The 22,664-nt window shown below is 44.0% G+C and overlaps 4 protein-coding genes across 4 annotated transcripts; 3 read left to right on the top strand and 1 right to left on the bottom strand.

Moving 5' to 3' along the window:
- Positions 1–13,564: 13,564 nt before the first annotated feature.
- On the top strand, positions 13,565–15,635 carry EDB93DRAFT_1108582 (uncharacterized protein; the record flags this gene model as incomplete). Its single annotated transcript, XM_041447854.1, has 6 exons — positions 13,565–13,610; positions 13,665–13,832; positions 14,278–14,293; positions 14,404–14,624; positions 14,960–15,468; positions 15,504–15,635. The coding sequence occupies 6 exons, from the start codon at positions 13,565–13,567 to the stop codon at positions 15,633–15,635; spliced, it is 1,092 nt and encodes a 363-aa protein (XP_041301911.1).
- Positions 15,636–19,493: 3,858 nt separating this feature from the next.
- Positions 19,494–21,131, top strand: EDB93DRAFT_1181690 (uncharacterized protein). The gene is made up of 13 exons (XM_041450671.1): positions 19,494–19,913; positions 19,964–19,981; positions 20,032–20,065; positions 20,119–20,132; positions 20,187–20,227; positions 20,279–20,336; positions 20,391–20,400; positions 20,448–20,465; positions 20,520–20,571; positions 20,627–20,664; positions 20,722–20,758; positions 20,807–20,822; positions 20,872–21,131. Exons 1-13 carry the CDS (start codon positions 19,756–19,758, stop codon positions 20,945–20,947), a joined length of 570 nt encoding a protein of 189 aa, XP_041301910.1. The 5' UTR covers positions 19,494–19,755; the 3' UTR covers positions 20,948–21,131.
- On the top strand, positions 20,736–21,585 carry EDB93DRAFT_1181676 (uncharacterized protein). Its single transcript, XM_041450670.1, has 3 exons — positions 20,736–21,077; positions 21,136–21,223; positions 21,273–21,585. Exons 1-3 carry the CDS (start codon positions 20,998–21,000, stop codon positions 21,513–21,515), a joined length of 411 nt encoding a protein of 136 aa, XP_041301909.1. The 5' UTR covers positions 20,736–20,997; the 3' UTR covers positions 21,516–21,585.
- On the bottom strand, positions 21,574–22,589 carry EDB93DRAFT_1095204 (meiotic nuclear division protein 1; the record flags this gene model as incomplete). The annotated part of the gene is made up of 8 exons (XM_041446672.1): positions 21,574–21,680; positions 21,728–21,887; positions 21,938–22,045; positions 22,103–22,137; positions 22,208–22,288; positions 22,337–22,379; positions 22,435–22,449; positions 22,512–22,589. The coding sequence occupies 8 exons, from the start codon at positions 22,587–22,589 to the stop codon at positions 21,574–21,576; spliced, it is 627 nt and encodes a 208-aa protein (XP_041301908.1).
- Positions 22,590–22,664: the final 75 nt, after the last annotated feature.

The following is a 22,664-nucleotide window of genomic DNA, read 5'->3' as shown; positions in this document are numbered from 1 at the left end:
TCATACTCAGTAAGTATGTGGCCGTAGAACTCTAGCACTGTCCTGATCTATGACAGTCGAACGTCAAGAGAGGGGGTGTCCCTTCTTCCATATCCTTGCAGCATCACACTTCCAAAGTGATGGGCCATGCCCAATGCATCACAGGCCAGCATGGCCAGTCCGCATCATCACTGAGCCAGTGTGTACACACCCAAATCTACTCAGTGGTATGTTGGTGCCCATGTCATCATCTGCAGCGACTGAACTGTCACAGATGTAGTTTTGTTGTTGGCACGCGACCATGGGATGCATACTGCATACATTGAAAGTATCGAGTTGGAAGAATACTTGGCCACCAAAGTGCATGTGACTTATGTGTGCAAGTGTGCCATGTGTGCACATTGATGGATCCAGTTGACTAGATTTGCCGAAGACATGTAATTGTGGTTCTTGTGTCAAAGTGCAGCCTTATAAATTAGAAACTATATAACTTGCAATGAAAATCAAATCTGCTTGAAATTGCATAATCTCTCAAGTCAATCCCATAAGGTGTGAGTGATAACAAAGGCCAATGGAGTACAAACTCGACTGCATACAACTCAAAGTTCTGCCATTGATACGGGCCAGCAGACTATGGACCGATGTTATGTATATCCCTGATGTTGACAGATGGGCCAGGAGGGATATTATTTCCAATGGAGATGGGTGGGCCCATCTATACTAATATTATATATAAAGATGTCGGGTGGGCCGATGTAATGGTTTATTGTATAGATGGGTGGGCCGATGTACAGGAATTATTTTGTACACGGGTGGGCCGAGGGAGCGGTGGAATATGTATTATATAGACAGGTGGGCCGATGTAAGGGTTTATTGTGTAGACGGGTGGGCCTACATACTGGAATTATTTTGTAGATGGATGGGCTGAGGGAGTGGTGGAATATTCATTATATAGATGGGTGGGCCGATGGAGGGGGATGTTATATAGATGGGTGGGCCGAGGTAGTGAGATATCTGTCTGACATTCACAGATTACTGAGTCCCAGATGCCCAAAAACTGAATCCCATTGTGCAACATCCATTCCAGACACCCAAACACCCGAAGCTTGAGACTGGAAACTGGAAACTCGTGAAAATATGTGAAATTTCTATTTCCTTACACCAAACACATGAACACCTGAACACCCAAAGCCTGAAGCTTGAAAGTCCATTTATCAGATCACCAAGTGCCAAGTGCTGATAAACCTGAAGCCTGAGACCCAAAATCCGAAGCCCGGAACCCAAAAACATGTATGCAACATGTCCATTTTTCATTCATTGCACAAATCACCGAGTGTCAAGTGCCAAAATCTGAAACTCGAGACCCAGTACACAAATCACCAAGTACCGAGTGCTGAGGGCCAAACCCCAAAGTGCGAGGCCCAAAACCTGAAGTCCGAAACCCAAAAACATGTATATAACATATCCATTTTTCAGTCATTGCACAAATCACCGAGTGTTGAGTGCCAAAACCCAAAACTTGAAACCTGGTATGCAACATGCCCATTTTTCATTTACATTAAACAAATCATTGAATGCCGAGTGCTGAGGCCCGAACCCTGATGTCCAAAACCCAAAACCCGAAAATATGTATACAACATATCCATATTTCCCTCACTGCACAAATCATCAAGTGCCAAGTGCCGAGGCCTGCACCCCAATGTCCGAAGCCCGAAACCCGAAGCCTGAAACCCGAAAATATGTATACAACATATCTATATTTCCCTCACTGCACCAATCACCAAGTGTCAAGTACCAAACCCAAAACTCGACACCTGGTACACAAATCACCAAGTGCTGAGTGCCGAGGCCCGAGCCCTGATGTCCGAAGACCAAAACCCGAAGCCTGAAACCCGAAAATATGTATACAACATATCAATATTTCACTCATTGCACAAATCACCAAGTGTCGAGTGCCAAAACCCGAAACTCGAAGCACAGTGTAGAAAGCTGATTCCTGCTGGGCTCAGCAGAAATTGTACTACCTAGACAACAAATATTTAGGTAGATCTTAGCACAACCTAGTCTCCTATACTTGCAGAGCAAGTGCATTCGATCCTATAGGGGTAGCTGTTTGCTATTAGTTTAGATAGTTAGTTATCAATAATAGGAAGATAATCCAAAGCTAAGAACTACTTGTCTGAAGGGAGACTGTCAGGTCCGAAAATATCGGAGTCGGGTCAGGTGTCGGACTGTCGGGAATGTGTCGGACAGTGAAGGAATGTGTTGGAAGTATGTTGGATTGTCGGTCAAATGAGTGTTGAATGTGTCGGAATGTTTCGGAGAAAAAAGAGTGGATAGATATTTCGCAATACAATGAAGTACTACTAATATCTAATGACTTCCATCCTACTACTGAGTAGGGAAAAGTAAGTAATTTAATAGGTAGGAAGTACTAGATATTATATAGTGACTATGTAAAATTCAGAGTGCTATAGGCGAGAGTAGTAGCAATATTTCGGGTCCAAAATCCTATGTAATAGGGCATGTGGTACTGCAGACCATGAGAAAACATGTAATGACACTGTATACAATGCTTAGCAAGTCAAAAGGAGTAAATGTGCACCTAGTGGGGATAGATGCGACTAAACAGGACATAGGGAGGACTGGTCCAATGCGCAGGAATGTCGGGTCGGGATCAGACATGTGTCAGACTGTCGGAAAGTGCATCAGGTCAGGGTAGTTGGAAGTGTGTCAGACAAATACTGTTTGACATCAGTATTAAAATAGCTGGTTCCAAGCCCAGCGCCACAACGATCGTTACAATGGTACAAAAATCACCAAGTGCTGAGTGCTGAGTGCCGAGGCCCAAAACCTGATGTCCGAAGCCCAAAACCCAAAGCCTGAAACTCAAAAATATGTATACAACATATCCATATTTCCCTCACTGCACCAATCACCAAGTGTCGAGTACTGAAACCCGAAACTCAACACCCAGTACACAAATCACCAAGTGCTGAGTGCTGAGTGCCGAGGCACGAGGCACGAAGCCCGACGTCCGAAGCCCGAAACCCGAAGCCTGAAACCTGAAAATATGTGTACAACATATCCATATTTCACTCATTGCACAAATCACCGAGTGTCGAGTGCCAAAACCCGAAACTCAAAGCATGGTACACAAATCACCAAGTGCTGAGTGCTAAGTGTCGAGGCCCAAAACCCAACATCTGAAGCCCAAAACCCAAAGCCTGAAACCCAAAAATATGTATACAACATATCCATATTTCCCTCATTGCACAAATCATGGAGTGTTGAGTACTGAAACCCAAAACTCAACACCCAGTATACAAATCACCAAGTGCTGAGTGCTGAGGCCTGAGCTCTGATGTCCGAGGCCCGAAACCCAACATCCAAAGCCCAAAACCCGAAGCCTGAAACCTGATAATATGTATGCAACATATCCATTTTTCCCTCATTGCACAACTCACTGAGTGTTGAGTACCAAAACCCAAAACTTGAGACCCGGTACACAAATCACCAAGTGCAGAGTGCCAAGTGCCAAGGCCTGAAACCTGACATCTGAAGCCCAAATTCTGAAGCCCGAAACCCGAAAACATGTATGCAATATTTCCATTTTTTACTCATTGCACAAATCACTGAGTGTTGAGTGCCAAAACCCGAAACTCAAAACCCGGTGTGCAACATGTCCATTTTTCACTCATTGCATAAAACACCAAGTGTCAAATGCTGAAACCTGAAACTCAAAACCTGGTGTGCAACATGCCCATTTTTCATTCACATTAAACAAATCATTGAGTGCTGAGTGCCAAGGCCCGAAACCCAAAAATATGTATGCAACATGTCCATTTTTCATTTATGGCACAAATCACTGAGTGTCGAGTGCTGAAACACAATACCTGGTGCTACAAATGGACATAAATTCTGTATTTGTATGTATTATCCATTGATGTAGGGTTCAAACAACTTTGGGATTGTATTGACTACCGAGTGTCAGTACTTCAGACTCGGGACTCACTAGCCAATATAGGCAAAGATAATGAAAAAATGGAAGTTGTTGTCTGAGTCTAGGTGAGTGTATTGGTAGTCTTTTCTTGTCCATCGGTTATCATTTGACCAAGATATAAGCTAAAGAAATCCGAAACATCGGTGAGAATGAAAAATGAAAGTTGTAGTCCAAGTCAAGGTGAGTGTATTGGTAGTCTTTTCTTGTCAATTGGTTATTTCATTACTCGGTACTCGGTACTTAGAAATCAGTACTCAGTACTTGGTTCTGATACTCGGTACCTGGTGTAATGATAGTTGCGGCTCTGGGCTCAAAACCCATGTTTTTGATACTCACATTAAACAGTATTTGTCCAATGCATCCCTGACATTCCAATCCTGATCCTGAAGCCTGACCCCGACCCGAAAGTTTCGGACCCAACATTTTTGCATCAGACTCATCCTTCCTATGTCCTGTCTAGTTGTATCTATCCCCACTGGTGCATATTTACTCATTTTCGCATTATTGAATATTACAGACAGTGTTATTACATGTAAGCATAGACCATTGCAACTTTGACATTTTTCACAATTTTCAGTATTGTTACGACTTGGATAGTATCTGTTGGCGATGCTCAAACAGAGCGTGTGTCGTCAATGGTCGAGGATGTCCTTGGGCTAGCCCAAGGTTAGGGGTCTTACTTGGTGAGGCTTCAGCAAGTAAGATTTGATGCCTATGTCCAAATCAGGTAGCTTATGTCAAGCGGGGCTCGACGATAAGCATATCTGCCAAGGTTTACAATACCCAAAGGTTAATTGTAAGATCTACGTTAATAGAAGGACAGAAGTCCAGCTAGTTAACAGGGGCTTTGCTTGTTGATGAAGTCGATGAGTAAAGATTGAGACTAGAGACTTATCTGTGATGAGCAGATAAGAAGGTAGAATATAGACTGCTGGCTAGGCAGAAGGAATCACCCTTGTTAGGAGTATGAGGTTAAGAACCAAGTAGATTCAAGTTAAGGAATTAGATACATGGTAGCGAGTTTATATAGAGGAGAGGACGCGTATTAGTGGATGATAACTTCATACTACCGGAAAGGGAACTGGTCAAATGGTAACACTAGAAAAGGAAGGCACATTTGAGGTGAGTCATAGGTGAACCAGAACATGCAAATAGAAATGAGTCAAAGAACAGAAACAGGAAGTGAAACGCGCAGGGGCATGATCGTGCAACTGCGGATCTAAATATAAATACAAATGTGCGACTGCGCACTGAGTCATAGATCAAGAAAGGAAACAGGGTAAAGGGGATGCAGCGTGCATTGTATCATAGGTTACCATCCGGACGGTAAGGGCAAAGGGGACTGTCCACAGGATCAGTCAACGGGTGGAACGGAGCATGGGTATGCTTCGTCAGAGAAAGGGTCCAGCCAGATGTACTGACTCTGCTGGAGCAACAGGTAGAGGGCAAAAGGGAATGCAAGGATGACAAGGATAACAAGAGCAAAGTCAGGGTGAGGGTGTGATGCAAGGGCAGAGACGAGGAGGATAAGGAGAAAAATGGTAGGGGCCCAAGCATCTACATGTTCTTGTAACAAGTATCTTGCCCTTGCATCCATGATCCAACCTTTTAATATATAATGAGCATAGCTTATATTATTGCCTCTTATGACCAAGATCAGCTCACAATAGGCTGGAGTTTGTGAGCTAGTGTGCATACTTGCCATTTCTCCTGATAAGGGACCCATACCTTCAAAACATTGAATCTTCATGATCAGAAACCTGGAGTACATTTAAAATATATTAAGTATCATAGACATAAATTTACAGACAAATCCACCAAGAATTGAGTACTGAGGAAGTGAAATAGATAAGAAATGGAGTGTGGGAAACTTCAAAGACCCAAAGCATTGAAAATGGTCAGTGAAGCAATAATAGGACTTTAATGCTGAGTCAACTCATGTTTTCACTATATCCCTTCCACCCACCCCCTACCCTCAAGGCAGTAGGCAGTATGAGTTCCTTAGGTAGTTTACAATCTATCCTACATATTTTTAATGAAATCTTTGGCCTGAATCATCTATAAATGTGACTTTGTAAAAATATGTCTATTGTCACATTTCACACCTATGCCTGTCATTACATCAATCCTTCATGGATCTTTCTAAACTATTAGGGCTATTATAATGGACATATATGGGTGTTATTCCAGGTCTCTGATCCCATCACAGGCTTGTCATGTTGGATATCTCAACATAATGTGCAAGTCTCGCTATTAATATTCATTCTTTTATCTTTATGCTCACTTACTGCACACATGTACAAATGCATGCCTCATCTTTACATCATTGCTAACATGCCAGACAAATATATAATCCTCATACCTGCATCATCCTACCTCAGTCTATTTGTTCTCAGACTGAGGTATGACTATACATTCATTATCATACTCGACACTGACTGACATTTAACATAGTCTTCAAATAATCCCCAATTGACAAGAATGATGTGAGTATGAAAATCAGTGGTTCCGAGTCCAGCACCACGACCATCACTACACTGAGTACCAATACACTCACATAGACTCGGACTACAACCTTCATTAAGAAAGTTAAGCATAATAATAATTTTCATTTTTTCATCATCATTTTCCTATATTGACTAGCGAGTCCTGAGTCCCAACACTCGGTAGTCAATACAATTCCCAAGTTATTTGAACCCTACATCAATGGATAATACATACAAATACAGAATTCATGTCCAGTTGTAGTCATGTGTACTCGGTGTTGAGTTTCAGGTTTCGGTACTCGACACTCAGTGATTTGTGCAGTGAGGGAAATATGGATATGTTGTATACATATGTTTGGGTTTCAGGCTTTGGGTTTCAGGCTTTCAATGTCGGGCCTTGGCACTCAGCACTCAGCACTTGGTGATTGGTGTACTGGGTCTCAAGTTTCATGTTTTCACACTCGATACTCGGTGATGTGTGCAATGAGTGAAATATTGATATGTTATATACATATTTTTGGGTTTCAGGCTTTGGGTTTCGGGCTTCGGACATTGGGGCTCAGGCCTCAGCACTCGGCACTTGGCCATTTGTGTACCAGGTGTTGAGTTTTGGGTTTTGGTACTCGACACTCGGTGATTTGTGCAGTGAGGGAAATATGGATATGTTGTATACATATTTTTGGGTTTCGGGCTTCGGACATCGGGGTTCGGGCCTTGGCATTCAGCATTTGATGATTTGTTTAATGTAAATAAAAAATGGGCATGTTGCATACCAGGTTTCAAGTTTTGGGTTTTGGCACGCGACACTTGGTGATTTGTGCAATGACTGAAAAATGGATATGTTATATACATGTTTTTAGGTTTTGGACTTTGGGTTTTGGGCCTCGCACTTTGGGGTTTGGCCCTCGGCACTCGGTACTTGGTGATTTGTGTACTGGGTCTCGAGTTTTGGGTTTTGGCACTTGACACACAGTGATTTGTGCAATGAATGAAAAATGGACATGTTGCATACATGTTTTTGGGTTCCGGGCTTTGGATTTTGGGTCTCAGGCTTCGGGTTTATCAGCACTTGGCACTCGGTGATTTGATAAATGGACTTTTAAGCTTCAGGCTTTGGGTGTTCAGGTGTTCATGTGTTTGGTGTAAGGAAATAGAAATTTCACACATTTTCATGAGTTTCCAGTTTCCAGTCTCAAGCTTCAGGTGTTCAGGTGGCTGGAATGGATGTTTCACAATGGGATTCAGTTTTTGGGCATCTGGGACTCAGTAATCTGTGAATGTCAGACAGATATCTCATTACCTCAGCCCACCCGTCTATATAACATCCCCCTCCATCGGCCCACCCATCTATATAATGAATATTCCACCACTCCCTCAGCCCATCCGTCTACAAAATAATTCCAGTATGTAGGCCCACCCGTCTATACAATAAACCCTTACATCGGCCCACCCATCTATATAATACATATTCCACCACGCCCTCGGCCCACCTGTGTACAAAATAATTCCTGTATGTCGGCCCACCCATCTATACAATAAACCATTACATCGGCCCACCTGACATCTTCGAGGATATATATAATATCAGCATCGATGGGCCCACCCGTCTCCATCGGAAATAATATCCCTCCCGGCCCATCCATCAATATCGGGGATATACATAACATCAGCCTCTTAGAGTGAAGAGGCTCAGACCTAGGAATGAAGGAGGAACTCAGTCTTCAATTGAAGGACTAACAAGCTACGACATAGTGCATACCTAGGAACGAAGGAGGAACTATGTAGTTATTAGAGACTGTATTGTAGACTTGTAAATAAAACAACTCACCTCAGTCTTCGATTAAAGGACTGAGAGGAGATGCTTCCAAGGGAAGAGGAATAAAAAGATGTTGTTGAGACGGAGAACAAAAAAGCGACGTGTAGGGTGAGTGATATTGTATGTAAAATGAAACATGTATGGAGAACGTGTTGTGATACTCCCACTCAGACGCATATCACTCGATCTACGCGTCATCTGTGTCTTGTCCAACAATACTATCATTTGAGGACGAGCGGAGTGCGAGAGAGTAACAGTGACCATGGAAAATCTTTCGAGGTAATGACTTCATGAAAATATCAGCTATCATGTCATGTGTGGGTATGTAATGGATGACAATGATTCCATCGTTAACAAGGTCGCAGATGAAATGATAGTGGACGTGTATGTGTTTTGTGTGGTCGTGAAAATGGGGGTTCTTTGTCAATGCTCAGCTCCCATTGTTGTCCCCATACAGGACAGTAGGTGTGATGAGTGATGGGTCGAGTCCAAAATCATGCAAGAGTTGACTAAGGTGAATTTGTTCTCGAGTGGCATTGGAGAGGGCAATGTACTCGGCTTCCGTGGAGGATGTTGCAACAATGGGTTGTTTCTGAGAGCGCCAGCTAATGGGAGATCCAAAGAGGTAGTAGACATAGCCACCAATGGAACGACTGTCATCTTTGTCCGAAGCAAAGTCCAAGTCAGAGTATCCGATGAGTCCTTCATCTGATAAGCCGAAGTTAAGGGATAGATGCACAGTTCTGCGAATGTAGTGAATCAAATGGTGAAGCTGTTGGTAATGCTCAACACCAGGGTTGCTCAGGAACTTGGATAATGTGGAGACTGCATATGCAATGTCAGGTCGACTGACGCGCATCGCAAAGTTGAGTTCGCCAATAACACGAGCATATGGAATGTGAGCAAATTGCTGTGCTTCAGTTTTCGTCAGAGGTGCAGTGGCTTTTGACAGTGAGACTCCTGGTACCATGGGAGTACCGACTGGGCGGCAGTCTGACATCTTGGCTTCAGTAAGAATTTGCTCGATGAATGAAGTTTGGTCAATGGTGAGGAGCTGCTTCATACGATCTCATTTGATATGCATCCCCAGGAAGTGGCGTGCCTCGCCAAGATCCTTCATTTCAAAGTGCTTGCTCATTTCACCCTTGAAACCATCAAGGAATTTTCGGCAGTTGGATGCAAGAAGCATATCATCCACATAGATGAGAAGCCATATGACTTTGTCATCCTTGCGCAACACGTACAAACTATAATCGGCTTCACTGTGAACAAAGTTGAAACCTTCTTTTCGCAAAAATTCATCGAGAGTCTTGTTCCACTGGCGTCCAGATTGCTTTAACCCATAAATTGCCTTGAGGAGTTTCCATACCCAGTCTGGATATTCTGCATCTTCAAACCCAGGTGGTTGCTTCATGTAGATATCTTCGTCAAGATCACCATTGAGAAAAGCCATTTTCATATCCATCTGATCGAGCTCAAGGTCGTGTTTTGCTACCATGGAGAGCAAAGCACGTGCTGTGTCGTACTTGGCAACTGGCGCGAAAGTTTCAGTATAGTCTAAGCCCTCAATCTGCGAGAATCCTTGTGCAACGAGTTGAGCTTTGTGATGAGTTATCTGACCACCTTCATCATACTTGTAGGCATAAACCCAGCGGGAACCAACTGCTTTTCAGCCAGGTGGAAGTGGTGTGAGGACTCTGGTTCCTTTTTCACGAAGTGATGCCAATTCTTCTATCATTGCACTCTCCCAGTTTGCAGATTCTGTGGATGTGCGAGCTTGAGTGAGATTCTTCGGAGGCTGCTTCCGCCCATCTACAGTTGCACGCATTACAGAATGCTCAATGTCAATATCAGATGACATATTGACTGCAAGATTTTTGTCTGCGTGACTGGTATCCATTGGCACATATGTCCAGCGCTGTTCTGTCGGAACGACTTTTGTTGGAATTGCAACGGAACGTGGCAATGCAGGCTTGGCTGCAACACGCTGACGAGTTGAACGTCGTGGGACAGAAGGTGGTAGGGTTTCTGAATCTGTTGGAAAATTGACTGTGGGCACAGGAATAGCATTACTTGGTTCAAGTTGTGTGGGGGGCAGTGACACGTCACAAGTGGTAGATGCAAGGATTGGAGTTGCTCCCACTGAAACGGTGGACATGGGTGTTGCTCTCTTGAGAATTATTTCGGAGGATTCATCCAAGTCATAAGTTCATGGCATAGGTCCCAGGTCTTCTGATGTTTGCAATACCTTCGATGCTTGGATATGTTGGTTGTATAATTCGACGAGTGGTGAAATTATGGAGTTGGGGGTTCCATAGAAGACATTCTCATCAAAAAGAACATTGCAAGACCACACAACTTGTCGAGCTGTTGAGTCCCATAGCAAATAACCAACGTCCTTAGCATGTCCTAACAGGAAACACCATCGTGACACATAATCATATTTGTGATGTGTGTCATTAGGAATATGTGCATATGCGAGGCAGCCAAAAGGCTGCAAGTGCGAAACATCGGGTGGATAACCATGAAAGAGTTCAAATGGTGTTTTGTCCTCTGTAGCCGATGATGGGAGCAGATTCTTGATGTATGCAGAGTTCAAGATAGCATACCCCCAAAACGAACGAGCATAGCCACTCTGATGGTGTGCACTTAATGCACGAGTCACAATTGTCTGGTGTCCACGTTCAGCAACACCATTTTGTTCTGCCGTATATGGCATGGTAAGTTCATGCTTGATACCTTTGCTCTGTAGGAAACCAGTGACAATACCAGAGGTATATTCTCCACCATTATCACTGCAAAAATGTTTTACCCGCTGCCCTGACTGATTTTCAATCCAAGTCACATATTGCTGCAGGCGAGAGTAAACATCACTCTTGTTTTTGATGAGGTAAATCGTTGTATAGCGAGAGAAGTCATTGGTGAATGCGACAAAATAGGTCTCTCTGGATGTGGTAGCAGTGTCGATAGGTCCCCAAACGTCAGAATGAATCAACTCGGCAATGTGAGTGGCATGATGACGAGCGCAGGACGGAAATGGAAAATGTTTCTGCTTTCCCATTACACACGACACACAATCAATATAATCAGCATGTTCAACAGGTCTGTTATCATCAAGGACAAGTCCTTTGACAACTTTCTCAGCTTTGCACAAGGTAGAATTAGCTGCATGGCCCATCCGTGCATGCCACACAGTCATTGGCAATGCTGTGCTCGAGACGGACTTTACTGCAAAGGCAGTGTGGTTTTCATTGTATTTGGCCTGGAGATAATAAAGACCTGACGTGCAGTCAACTTGTGCAACCAGAGTGCCATCTGCACGTTCCATTGAACCTCCCTTGGCGTTTGTTGCAAAGAAAATGCCTTCTGATGCGAGAGCCAAGACTGATATCAATGTGCATTGGAGATCGGGAACATGCAGGAAAGGAAGCTCGACAGGTTCCCAGATCATGCCATTGTTCATGGCCAGTTTTATAATCCCCCATCCAGGAGCAAAAACGACATCATCATTTGCAAGTTTTACCATTATGGGTGGATTATAGGCAGAATAACGAGTAAAGTGAGAATAGTCTGATTCCATATGTGCGGTGGCAGCAGAATCTACATGGAACAAGAAGGAACTAATGCCTGTATTAGAAAAGCTTGCAGAGTGCGCGGAGAGGTGAAGGAAATGTGGAATGATATCAGGTTGTCCTAGTACGAGAGTCGATGGATTAGTGCTCTGCAAAGATGATGGAGGAATATTTGATGACGTGTTTGGCAAGTCTGATTTTGCTAGGTGAGTGCGACAGTTATGCCAGATGTGGCCTGTGCATTTGCAAGATCCGCATGTGGAGCGCCACGATAACTCCCACTTATCTCTCTTGGATGTGTCGAGTTCCTTTGGCTTTGGGCGTTCAGCAGACTTGCTTGATTTGACAGTCCTGGCTGCCATGGCAGTGTGATGTGCATGTGGATTGTCTGATCCAAAACTCGCGTAGTATTGTTCAGAGTTTCGGATCTGATTAATGACACCTTCAAGCATCAATTTTCCTGCATTTGCATCAGCACTATGGAGGATAAGCTGCAAAAGCGGGGCATAGAAGTCTGGTAATGCACGGAGTAATGCCTGTACTAGAATGTACTCATTGCACTTCCACTCTACCTGAATCGATAGCTTTGAACTGAGCTTTAATATCTGTAATCTCCTTGATTGATTGCGCAAGTGAATCACTGTCCAATGCTTTCGGAAGATCAAAAATGCGACCCATGAGGCAGGTAAAACGAATACCGATAGTGGCCTGGTACTTGTTTTCGAGTGCCTTCCAAACAAGGGCAGGGTTCAAAATGCCCGTAAAGTGGATTAGATCACTGGAGTGCACAGCCATGCCAAGGAGACCCTTTGTAATGCTCTGTCGTTCACGGAAGGATACAACGTCTGCACTTGCATCATGAGTGGCGACTCATTGCGCAAATGTCGCATCAGACTCAGTAGCAAGTTTGGTTGAGGGCTGCGGCTCTTTCTCATCACCAATGAGAAGGCGCCAGAGATTGAATAAAGATAGCCAGAGGTCCATAGAGGTAACCCACGATGAATAATTGGATCCATTTGCATCTAGCGGGGAATGAGGAAATGAAGAAGGGATCCGAATATTGGACATCTTGAGTGGTAACGAAGAGTGTGTCGGCGAATGGCGATGGTATGATAGAACATGTGGGTAATGAACAAGATAATAGAACAGGCATCAGCAGGTGGTGACGGCGGCAAGGGAATAGAAAGGATCCAAGGATCAAGCAGCGAGGAAGGTTGGGCCAAATGGGCCAGCTCGGACGATTACGGAAAAATGAATGTTATAGTGTAACAAATGTGGGGGCCTAGTCTGAGCCAGGGCTCATAACCTCTTAGAGTGAAGAGGCTTAGACCTAGGAACGAAGGAGGAACTCAGTCTTCAATTGAAGGACTAACAAGCTACGACATAGTGCATACCTAGGAACAAAGGAGGAACTATGTAGTTATTAGAGACTGTATTGTAGACTCGTAAATAAAACAACTCACCTCAGTCTTCGATTGAAGGACTGAGGGGAGACGCTTCTAAGGGAAGAGGAATAAAAAGACGTCGTTGAGATGGAGAACAAAAAAGCAACATATAGAGTGAGTGATATAGTATGTAAAATGAAACACATACGGAGAATGTGTTGTGATACGGCCCATAGTCTGCTGGCCCATCTTATACGGGATATTATGTAGGTCGGGTGACCCATATAATATGGAATTTGTCACTGAAGGGGCTCACCTTGGACATGTTGAACGTGCTTCATGAGGAAGCAGAAGATTCTAGGAACACATGTAAGTAGCTTTGTCTTAGAGCATGTGTCTGATTAACAACCATGACTTCTCCAGTAATCAGTTCCAGGGCAGCATATCCTAGATATGTCCCTTTCTGGCATAGTACTGGGTCAGATGAGAACGAATGTTTCTTGATTGTGGTTACTATTGACCTTTTGGTAGGAAACATTCCAGATCCTGCACAGGCTTTGGTTCTGCATTTAAGACATGGAGATATCAGCAGTATGTATATTGCTTGTTGAGTCCATGCAAGCACATTTGAATTGACACTGTTTGTCCTTGTAGAAGGGGATACTATGCAAAGTCCTTGTATGTTGCACTTCTCTCTCTGCCCTTATGTTGCCACTCATCAGTAATAACTCTAGCTAAGGCAAAAGCTGCTGCATTGGCAGGTGGCCCTCCAGGGGGAGGGTCTCCCCCAGCTGCAACCTTATACTATGAGTGATATCCTGTGAAGGAATGTTCATTGAAATTTACACTACTACAGCAGGAATGTAAAGACTATCTGATTTACCCAACCCATTGGGCCATTATGTGGCTATCATTGTGCAATATCACTTGCAGGAATGCACTATCATCATGCCCAACATCTGAGATGGCCATGGAGTTCTCATCGGACCTCATGAATACCGCTCAAAGATCAAAACTGGTGACGTTGTCTTATTAGAGTGCCAGCTTAAATTGTAAGTCTAACCTTGAGCTTGTCATTGTCAAACATCTGATAGAGCCATAGATGGACTATCTCCCAAAGCAAATGGGAAAATAGTGCTCATGAGGACAAGAATGGATCTAGGTGTTACCAGGTTATGCTCAAGTCCATGAAGTTGATGCCCAATGCTGGTGTCAGTTCTCAGATGTTTGCAAGCTACTTGACTGACGCAAAAGGGAAATGCAAGGCAGTTGACATCGCTGACGAGGGTTGTGTGAAGAAAATGTTTGCAGCAGACAACACTGACCATGAGGGTGAATCTTGTAAGGCCGACAATGGTGTGGAGAATGATGATGACCTTTATGGTGAACAAGCAATGGAGCTCACTGAAGAATAGAGACTAAAAGTGTGGTTGGCAAAGTCAAATGGTAATCACTCGAATGTTTGTATAGATGTGTCTAGATTGTAAGGATTGTACTCGAAATATATGTTTGTGTCTCGACTTGTTGAAAGTGAGATGTCACAAATGGAGGAGAAATACAACTTGTTACATCAGAAAAAGCCACATAAAGATGGCCCTAAACCCATTGAGTTCCTTGTGGAATAGAGTTGCATATCCAAGGGCTCGCCTTCATCACGATCAAACATGAACTGTAAGACCCTGTCCATCTGCATAAACATATGCTGACCTGGCTGACAGTCGCTTGTAATTTGAACGAAGATATCATCACAGAAGTCCTTGATAAAATGGCGATATCTGATGTCACATCCACAAGTCGCACAACTCAGAGTTTGCGCAAAGTGGGGAAAAGTGTCATTCTGAGATGCTTCAGGAGGCTGTTGGAACCATTTGTGGGTCAAGATTTCCACAATTTCAAGAGAGTACTACATCAATCCAAAGGCCTGATAACGGGATCAAGTGCACGATGCATGCTCATAGGAGAATTCGAGCAGGTTATGCGAGACTTAAACATGGTAGTGCCAGTTGAAGGCTTCCAAAATCTGGACGATTTCATAGTCAACAACATGGGTTACAGCACAATATCTTATATCAGTCACCCTGCAATAGCTACCAGCATAGGCCATTTCTGCAAATATAGCTGGGACACCCACATCATCACACTCGCCTCTCCTGTCAACAAAGACCATGTTCTGCATCTAATTTTCAATGCTCTCACTACTGCTGGCATGATATACATGACAACGGGGGTGTGACATGCTTTTATCCACAATTGCTGGAACAGAGAGTGGCAATTTGCACCCACACAAGCAATTTGGTTGGATGGGACCACAAACTTGGTTGTGCCGGTGATCTGAATGAAAATCTGAGAGTGGAGACTGGGATAGACTTCATCGGAGAGGAGTGCTGGAACTGATGCCCCATGCTATGGCATCATGTCCAGGAGAGACAAATGTGCAAATCTATCAACTGGGACACAGACGACTCAGTGATAAACACATTCCACAACATTGACATTAAATGGCATCTGAACTGGTACTGCACAAATAATATCTGTCACTACAGCTTCACTATCATGTTGAGGAACATGGAAGGGGTGGGTGCATCCCACCATATGTGCAACTATAAATTCAATCAATGTGTGTCACTATCACTGCCAAATAGGGTTAGACAGTGAAATTCATTCCAAGAGAAATATGCTGTCGACAACCGGTAGGAGAGGGATGGCAGTTCATATCCATAGTCACTGATGTGACCATGCAGAGATTCTTAAAGTGGTTCAAGGGTGTTTTCTACAGTATGGCATGCCACAGGCCATTTTCAGTCCCAATTCCAATGATTGACGGCATGAGGAGGGCACTGAGGCTCAACAACCTATATGTTAACTACTGGGTATGACAGCGAGAACTCAACACTGTCACATGCACACAACAACACCTACAACACACATTCTATGACGTTCCAAACACCATGATGGCTCTGGATGGAATCTACACAGTGTTTTTGAAAAGATAGAGGATAATACTATGCCGAACCATCTGTTGCATCAGATGGCATGGATGACAGGCAGGTCTGCTGTAGTGAAAGGAAGTATTCTAATGGTAAAGCAGAGCTCATGAGTGAATGGCCAAATTATGGACATGACTAAGGACGACATGCTGGTGTCCAATATTATAATTAACAGGTAAGTGGCAAGCTACATGAGTGTCTGTATATAACTGATGAAGAACAGAATGCATTGCATTACGGTTGCTTGTAATCATTTTTGGTGTATGTCTGTAGCTAATCAAGTTTTCTGGGACTTAAGTACATGCGTGAACAGCCCAAAAACTTAGTCAGAAGCTGCGACCTCCAGGTAAGACAGCACCATGAATGCCGAGTGATGCTGAATGTGCACAAAGTAGTATATCAGTAGTAAGCGACATAATGTATTGCTCATTGTATAAGTAGTTAGACTGATGCTTGCCAAGGGGTGGGCGGCTGTCAGTGCCTCAGCACTCATTGAACTCCTTCACCTTAATCAAAATCAAGAAGCAACCAGGTATTATAGGCTAGGACTTCAGCTAGGTCAAGACCCTGAGTGCAAACAGTGTGCACTGCATGATTGTATGCGATGGTCCATACTGTGCCTGAAATTGTGAACAAATTGTATTGTGTGTGATACATGTGCTTACTGGTAAAAAGAGGTTGATGGGAAAACAAGTGCTGAGTGACAAATAACATGAAGAGTGCAGGCTCATGAAAAGCTGGACAAGATGGTGAGGCCTGGATGTCACTGCCTGACAAAACATGAAAATTGAGAGAGTCCCTGCCAGTGCATGATACTTATAAAATTGAGGGGTTAGGACAGATTGGCACAAGAAAGATGACTGACTCAGTATGAAGGCAGTGTCGCCATGAAAGACATCCAAGAGCTACAACAACACTACAGACATGGTGGTTGTGTAGATGAAGGACAGCAGGGAGGCAAGACAGAGTCGTTAAACCATAGACCAAAACATAGCATTGGATCTTGCAATAGCACATCTGTGAGACTTATTTTCCTGAGTAGGGGGAAAATGATCTGGGACCCCAATCCCATGTTTCAAAGACCACAGGAGCAATGTGTGTGATTTGATATAAGTTCTATCGCGATGTGCTATGTATGGGAAACCAAGAAATCAGGATTGAGCAATACTCTAATAGGCCTACATTATCTAAATACATGAGCAAGCACATCCATTGTACACAAGGGCTATTCATCATTAAATGCATCTGCCAGTGCATACCCTTCCACAGTATCGTCAAGAAAAAACATAAAGATGCCCTCTCGAATGAGGAAGGCAACAAAGTCTATGTAAGTAAGAGTACTCTCAGATTCAATCAGTGCAACACATGTGAATACGTACCTTTGAACCTCTGACGATTGGGTACATTGCGAAGAATATCAGACAAGTCTACAATGGGATATTCTGTAGTGCTTATCCAAACACAGGTGCAGTTGTGGTATGTGGAAAAGCAGGAAGATGCTATCTTACTTCATTCTGTATTCTCTGTCATCAGCGAGAAGAGAGGTTCGTCGTAGGAAAACTCACATAGAACTAGATAGAGCCCAGGAAGTTCACTGTTAATGTGCAACATATGGGTTACAGTGTCAGTGCAGAGGCAATAATGATGAATGAGAAAGACTGCTGAGGTTGGGCCCTGTGGGTCAAGAGTGAGACATGAACAAATGGATATCAATATATTGGGCCAATTTATGCGATCTCATTGGATAGATCTGTGTGCCCTCTGTCCCTTATACCATGCAAATAGGAAGTGGACAGTATGGCTCCCATCACAGCCTATGCCAGCCAACTTACTCAGTGTCCACATACAAGAAGGCCTGATCAAACACAGTAGAGCCATAAGTGTGTCATACACGCAGTTAATGAATGGATACTCACAGAAGGACACCACATAGGCGTATAGCGCATCATATAGGGGCGTTTTCTACAGGACAAAGGCCACCCAACCTTATCTTGTGGCCATGCCTGCACACATGTATGGCATAGAATGTGAAGACCTCTCACACCTTGAAATTATACACTGGGTAAACTGCCTGGGGACTAACAAGTTCATCACCTTCACTAGCCGTGGTAGAAAGACTTACAATCTAGTCTATCATGGGGACAAGATGGAGAACAAGTATGGCTACACTTACTTTCACGAGAATGAAACAGTGTTTTCCCCTCCAAACTCACTGATTCGAGGTCTTGCGGGTTTGAATTGGGTTGATGGTGACATGAATGGAAATGTGTTGGTGATCAAGCATAATTGTGGAAACAAATGTGCCGTTCACAATTGCAACAAAGATGACATTAGATACATCAACCAGATTATAATCAGGTGGGTCTGCTTGGACCAAACACAGTGGAAAAAGGAATTGATATTTTGGCCGGATTAGCACAGTATTGTTGAGCGATTTCTGGACTTGATGCCATGAGAGAATACATACATGCATGCATGTAATAAGTGACAGAAAGGAAGAGGTGCAAGGCCGCAAACGAATCAATTTAGGAGAGAAACTATTGGAGTGGATGATATAAGCGAGTCGGGGACTGGCGCTGGCGCCGCTACGATATAAATATCTCGACTCAGTAAAGGTACGTGATTGCAACCTTCTTCGGAAATTTCCGACAACCCTGGGCATCACGTGCCAGGCCCAGTGTCATAAGCTTCGTAATCGTTTTGACAAGCGAAAATTATACTACTAGTAGTATAACGTCTTGCGCGGCGTATCTCGCGTATGTCGAAAATTTCCCTCAGGTCGCTGGTTTTGGGTTGGTTTCATGTGATGCAAAAGGTCACGCGCACGGGTCATTGTCAATGCATCATGATGATACCCAGAGTGCTGCCTAGACCAGTGGTAATGCATGCACAATCTCGCATCCAAGCTCAATTTTATGTCGCACTGCTTAAGTTGAGATTAATTGTGAGCAAATTGTGAGTGTTCTATTCAGAAATTTTCGCTTTCCCTCTGTAATAATTCAGGTAAACAAGTCAAATTAAAGGTTTCTAGAATTCTGCCGCCACATAACATGTTACCGTGACGGTTGACCGTGTTCGACTGGCCCTTGCCGGTGCTTCGCTCCCATGATCCCTGACAGCACGTGCGTCTTGAAGTACGGCAAAATACGAGCTCGCACCCTGCCTGTGTTGTGTCGAGTGCTCCATTGCTATGGAGGGACCTTCCTCAATTTGGTCTGCTTCAGGGATAAGGGATATAACCCAAAAGCCCGCCGAGATAACGTGGTTGCGAATTACTAACCGGGTGACAATATCCACTGCTTTGCCTCGAAACTTTCTTGCAGCGGTGATGCGATTAACAACTTGTCAATCCACTTTCCCGACGAGGTGTCCACAGCTTTTCTTTCTGAGTGTCCATAGCCTTTCTTGTTGGGTGTCCGTAAGGAACAAGTCTTATCAGGGCTCTAATTTTATAGTGACGTTAACGTCAAGCGACGCTAGTGCCCCCACTGCGGCAGATCCCCCACCCTCAAAAGGCGTGTCCCGAAATGATACTACCTTTTTCCCTGTCTTTTGGTGCCCCGAGATCCTCATTCTCTGGCGCGTTGATCGCGATGCTGCCATTTCCTACCGGAATAACATATGGAGCTTATTTCTTCTCAACAATTCTCTGCGCTATGCTCTGGGGAGTGTCTTGCGTGCAAACGTGAGCAGTCACACATATGTTGAATCGCATCCTCACGGCACCTTCTCTAGCTTTTCGTATTTCACCCGGTTGGTAAATTGTACGAGTGGTGTAAGTGATTGCTTGACCCAATTTGCAGTTATGTCAGAGACGATCGATGGCTGAAAACTGTGGTGAGTCTCTCCTTGTCGTCCCTGTCCCATGAACATTCCTGATTTTACCGAAGGTTGCTGTTATATTGTTTGCCACCCGCAAGTCTTTCACTGCCTGCTGCTAATATAGTTGTGGTTTTAGTACGATGAGCGCCGTACAGACAGCGCTGATAGTGCATGGAGGTAAGCACGACGTTAGTCTCTGATTCCGATCATCTCCAAACATGAGTACAGCGTACGCTTACCTAGTCATTTATTCTGGAGATTTTTTATTTTTTGAAATGGTCCTTCCGTAAGTACCCTGCATGTCATGTCACTTTTTCGTATAACGTTAACATTATTATAGGGTCTCCTCAGTGAGTCGTTTAGCATCACGATTATGTCTTGCACTAATGTAGTACAGACCGGGTTTCTCCTCTCGGTGAGATCCTAATCAGAACCTTACGTCGTGTGTACTCACTGCTGAGATGACTAGGCCATTGTTTCTGTTTGTGTACAAGGAATATTTGTCGTCAAAGCACATAGACGTAGGTCTACGCGGTTTGTAGACTGATATACTTACCTAATGTCTTGGTGGTGAAGTCAGTGAGACGAGATCAAAGGTACTCCCCTCGCTCTGGGTCAGGATCAGTTCAGCTGTATACCAAAGTCTATACTTAAGATGGTTCTCTAAACAGATCCCTTTGGCTCTTTTTGAACTCGGGGCTGCAATTTGTGCGTTTGTGGCTCCTCGATGTTTTCGTGACTAAACATGATTCACAGATTGCATGGCTAAGAGGTGAGGGTTTCACTTAAACATCAGATCTACTGTCAGGAACGCGTCGCAGTTTTCAAGGAGGGGACAATCTTTTCTTTACCGCATCGCTGAAGGTGATAATTAAAGGCCAATTCTATCTCATTTAATGCAACCTCACCTTCATTGAAAGGGAGTCGTGGCTTCTTATCTCGCCGTCATGGCCTTTGTTGATATTGCGATCGCATTTTTTTTGGCCAAATATTTGCGTATGTTGCACAGACAAGCCATGACGTTTGCGTAAGTTCTCTTCTGGAAGAAGCCTGACTCTTGCTAAACACCTTGTTCTTGTGAACAGATTGAGCGAGATGATCGAGCGCTTGATCATCTTCTCAATGTTGAGTGGAATTTGGACCGCTTTATTCGCTCTACTCGACATGATCACAGTGAGTCACTAACAATTCAGATGTTTCTCGTGCTCAGGTCGCTTTTCAGTATCTTGGCTTTCCAAATACCGCGGTGCACGTCTTGTTCGACTTACCTCTTTGCTCGTTATACTGCAATACCCTCCTTGCGAGCCTCAATTCACGAGATAGTGGGTGTGCAGGATCGATCAGAGAATTGTCAACATTCAAAGCTGCATCGCGACCGGTCATTATATCAATGGAGAGGGGACGCGATAGCAATTTTAGTGATGACAGAGAAAGCTTGTGTGAGAATGATTCGGATTTGGTGTAATTATTACGAACGGACAAGACTTCAGGAAATAGTGTAATTGTTACGAATGGACAGAACTTCAGAAGATATCCTCAAAATCATCGCCGATCTCCAGATACCTCCTGATATCTTGCGCGTCCATCCCAGTTTGGCGAGTGAAATATGAAAGAAGGATGGAATAGTTGTCTGAAGAGGTTGTCAAATGACAAATGGTGTGACGGGCATTTACTGACCTGTCCACCGTACTGCCGCCTCATGTGCCAGAGTGACAGCTCTCCTTTTCTCCTCCACTTTCACGGGATCGCAAGCGCCATAAGCATCGATTTCTTCCTGCAGAACAGCGAGCTGCTTTTTCATGGAAGTAAGTTGTTCCAACGCTGCCGCTCGAGAGTCCTAAGTTCTCCCGGATTATCCATTATTCTTCGGATGAAATTGAAACCAACACTTAGGGGTCTGAGAGTTCTCTCGTGCTCGATAGCTGCTTTTAGCTCAGCTAGCTGAGCCTCATGGCTGGCCCTCGTCTCTTTTGCGCTGTCCAGGCGGTTTTGAACCTAAAGCGTGCGCAGGGTCAGTATAGCTACGGCTCTTTGAGAAGCGAACAGTTCAACAATAGTTCCTCTTTGCGAAGGGAAGCTCCAGAAAACTTTAAAACCTAGTTAGCATTCGGGGTTCTTGCGCATATCACGCGCATATATCCAGGTTTGGAGGCATACAGTTTGAAGCACCGATTTTATCACCCTGCACAAGGCCATCGTCGACGAGGGACTGTAAGACTTCTTTAACCGTCTGAGAAACTTGGGATTCTTTGAGTGTTATCTGATTAGTGTAACAAATAGTCATACCAATTCCCTTGAGCTTGGGACCGAGTTTCTCAAGCTCCTTTAACTATAGAACAATCAAAGGTCAGAGTATGTTTACTGAGAGATAAGATAGGTCACACCTGATAGAAGTCTTTCTAACAATCCGTATTCTCGTCATTTTCAAAGGTCAGATGCAGAGGCCCGGGTAATAACTCACCGACTCGTGGAATATCTCCATTAGCTTAGTGCGTTTCTCTTCCAAAGACAAACCTCGTGGTGCCTGAAAACGTTGCATGACCTACCAATAACGACAAAAGATTCCATACCATTGTTCAAACCGAGATAGTGTTCTGAGTTGTGTAGTTTACAG

The sequence above is a fragment of the Suillus bovinus genome, assembly GCF_016758785.1.
Source record: "Suillus bovinus strain UH-Sbo-P2 chromosome Unknown EDB93scaffold_111, whole genome shotgun sequence".
Classification (NCBI taxonomy): domain Eukaryota; kingdom Fungi; phylum Basidiomycota; class Agaricomycetes; order Boletales; family Suillaceae; genus Suillus; species Suillus bovinus.
Note: the sequence above shows the minus strand (reverse complement) of the source record. Positions and strands in the feature narration are given on the sequence as shown.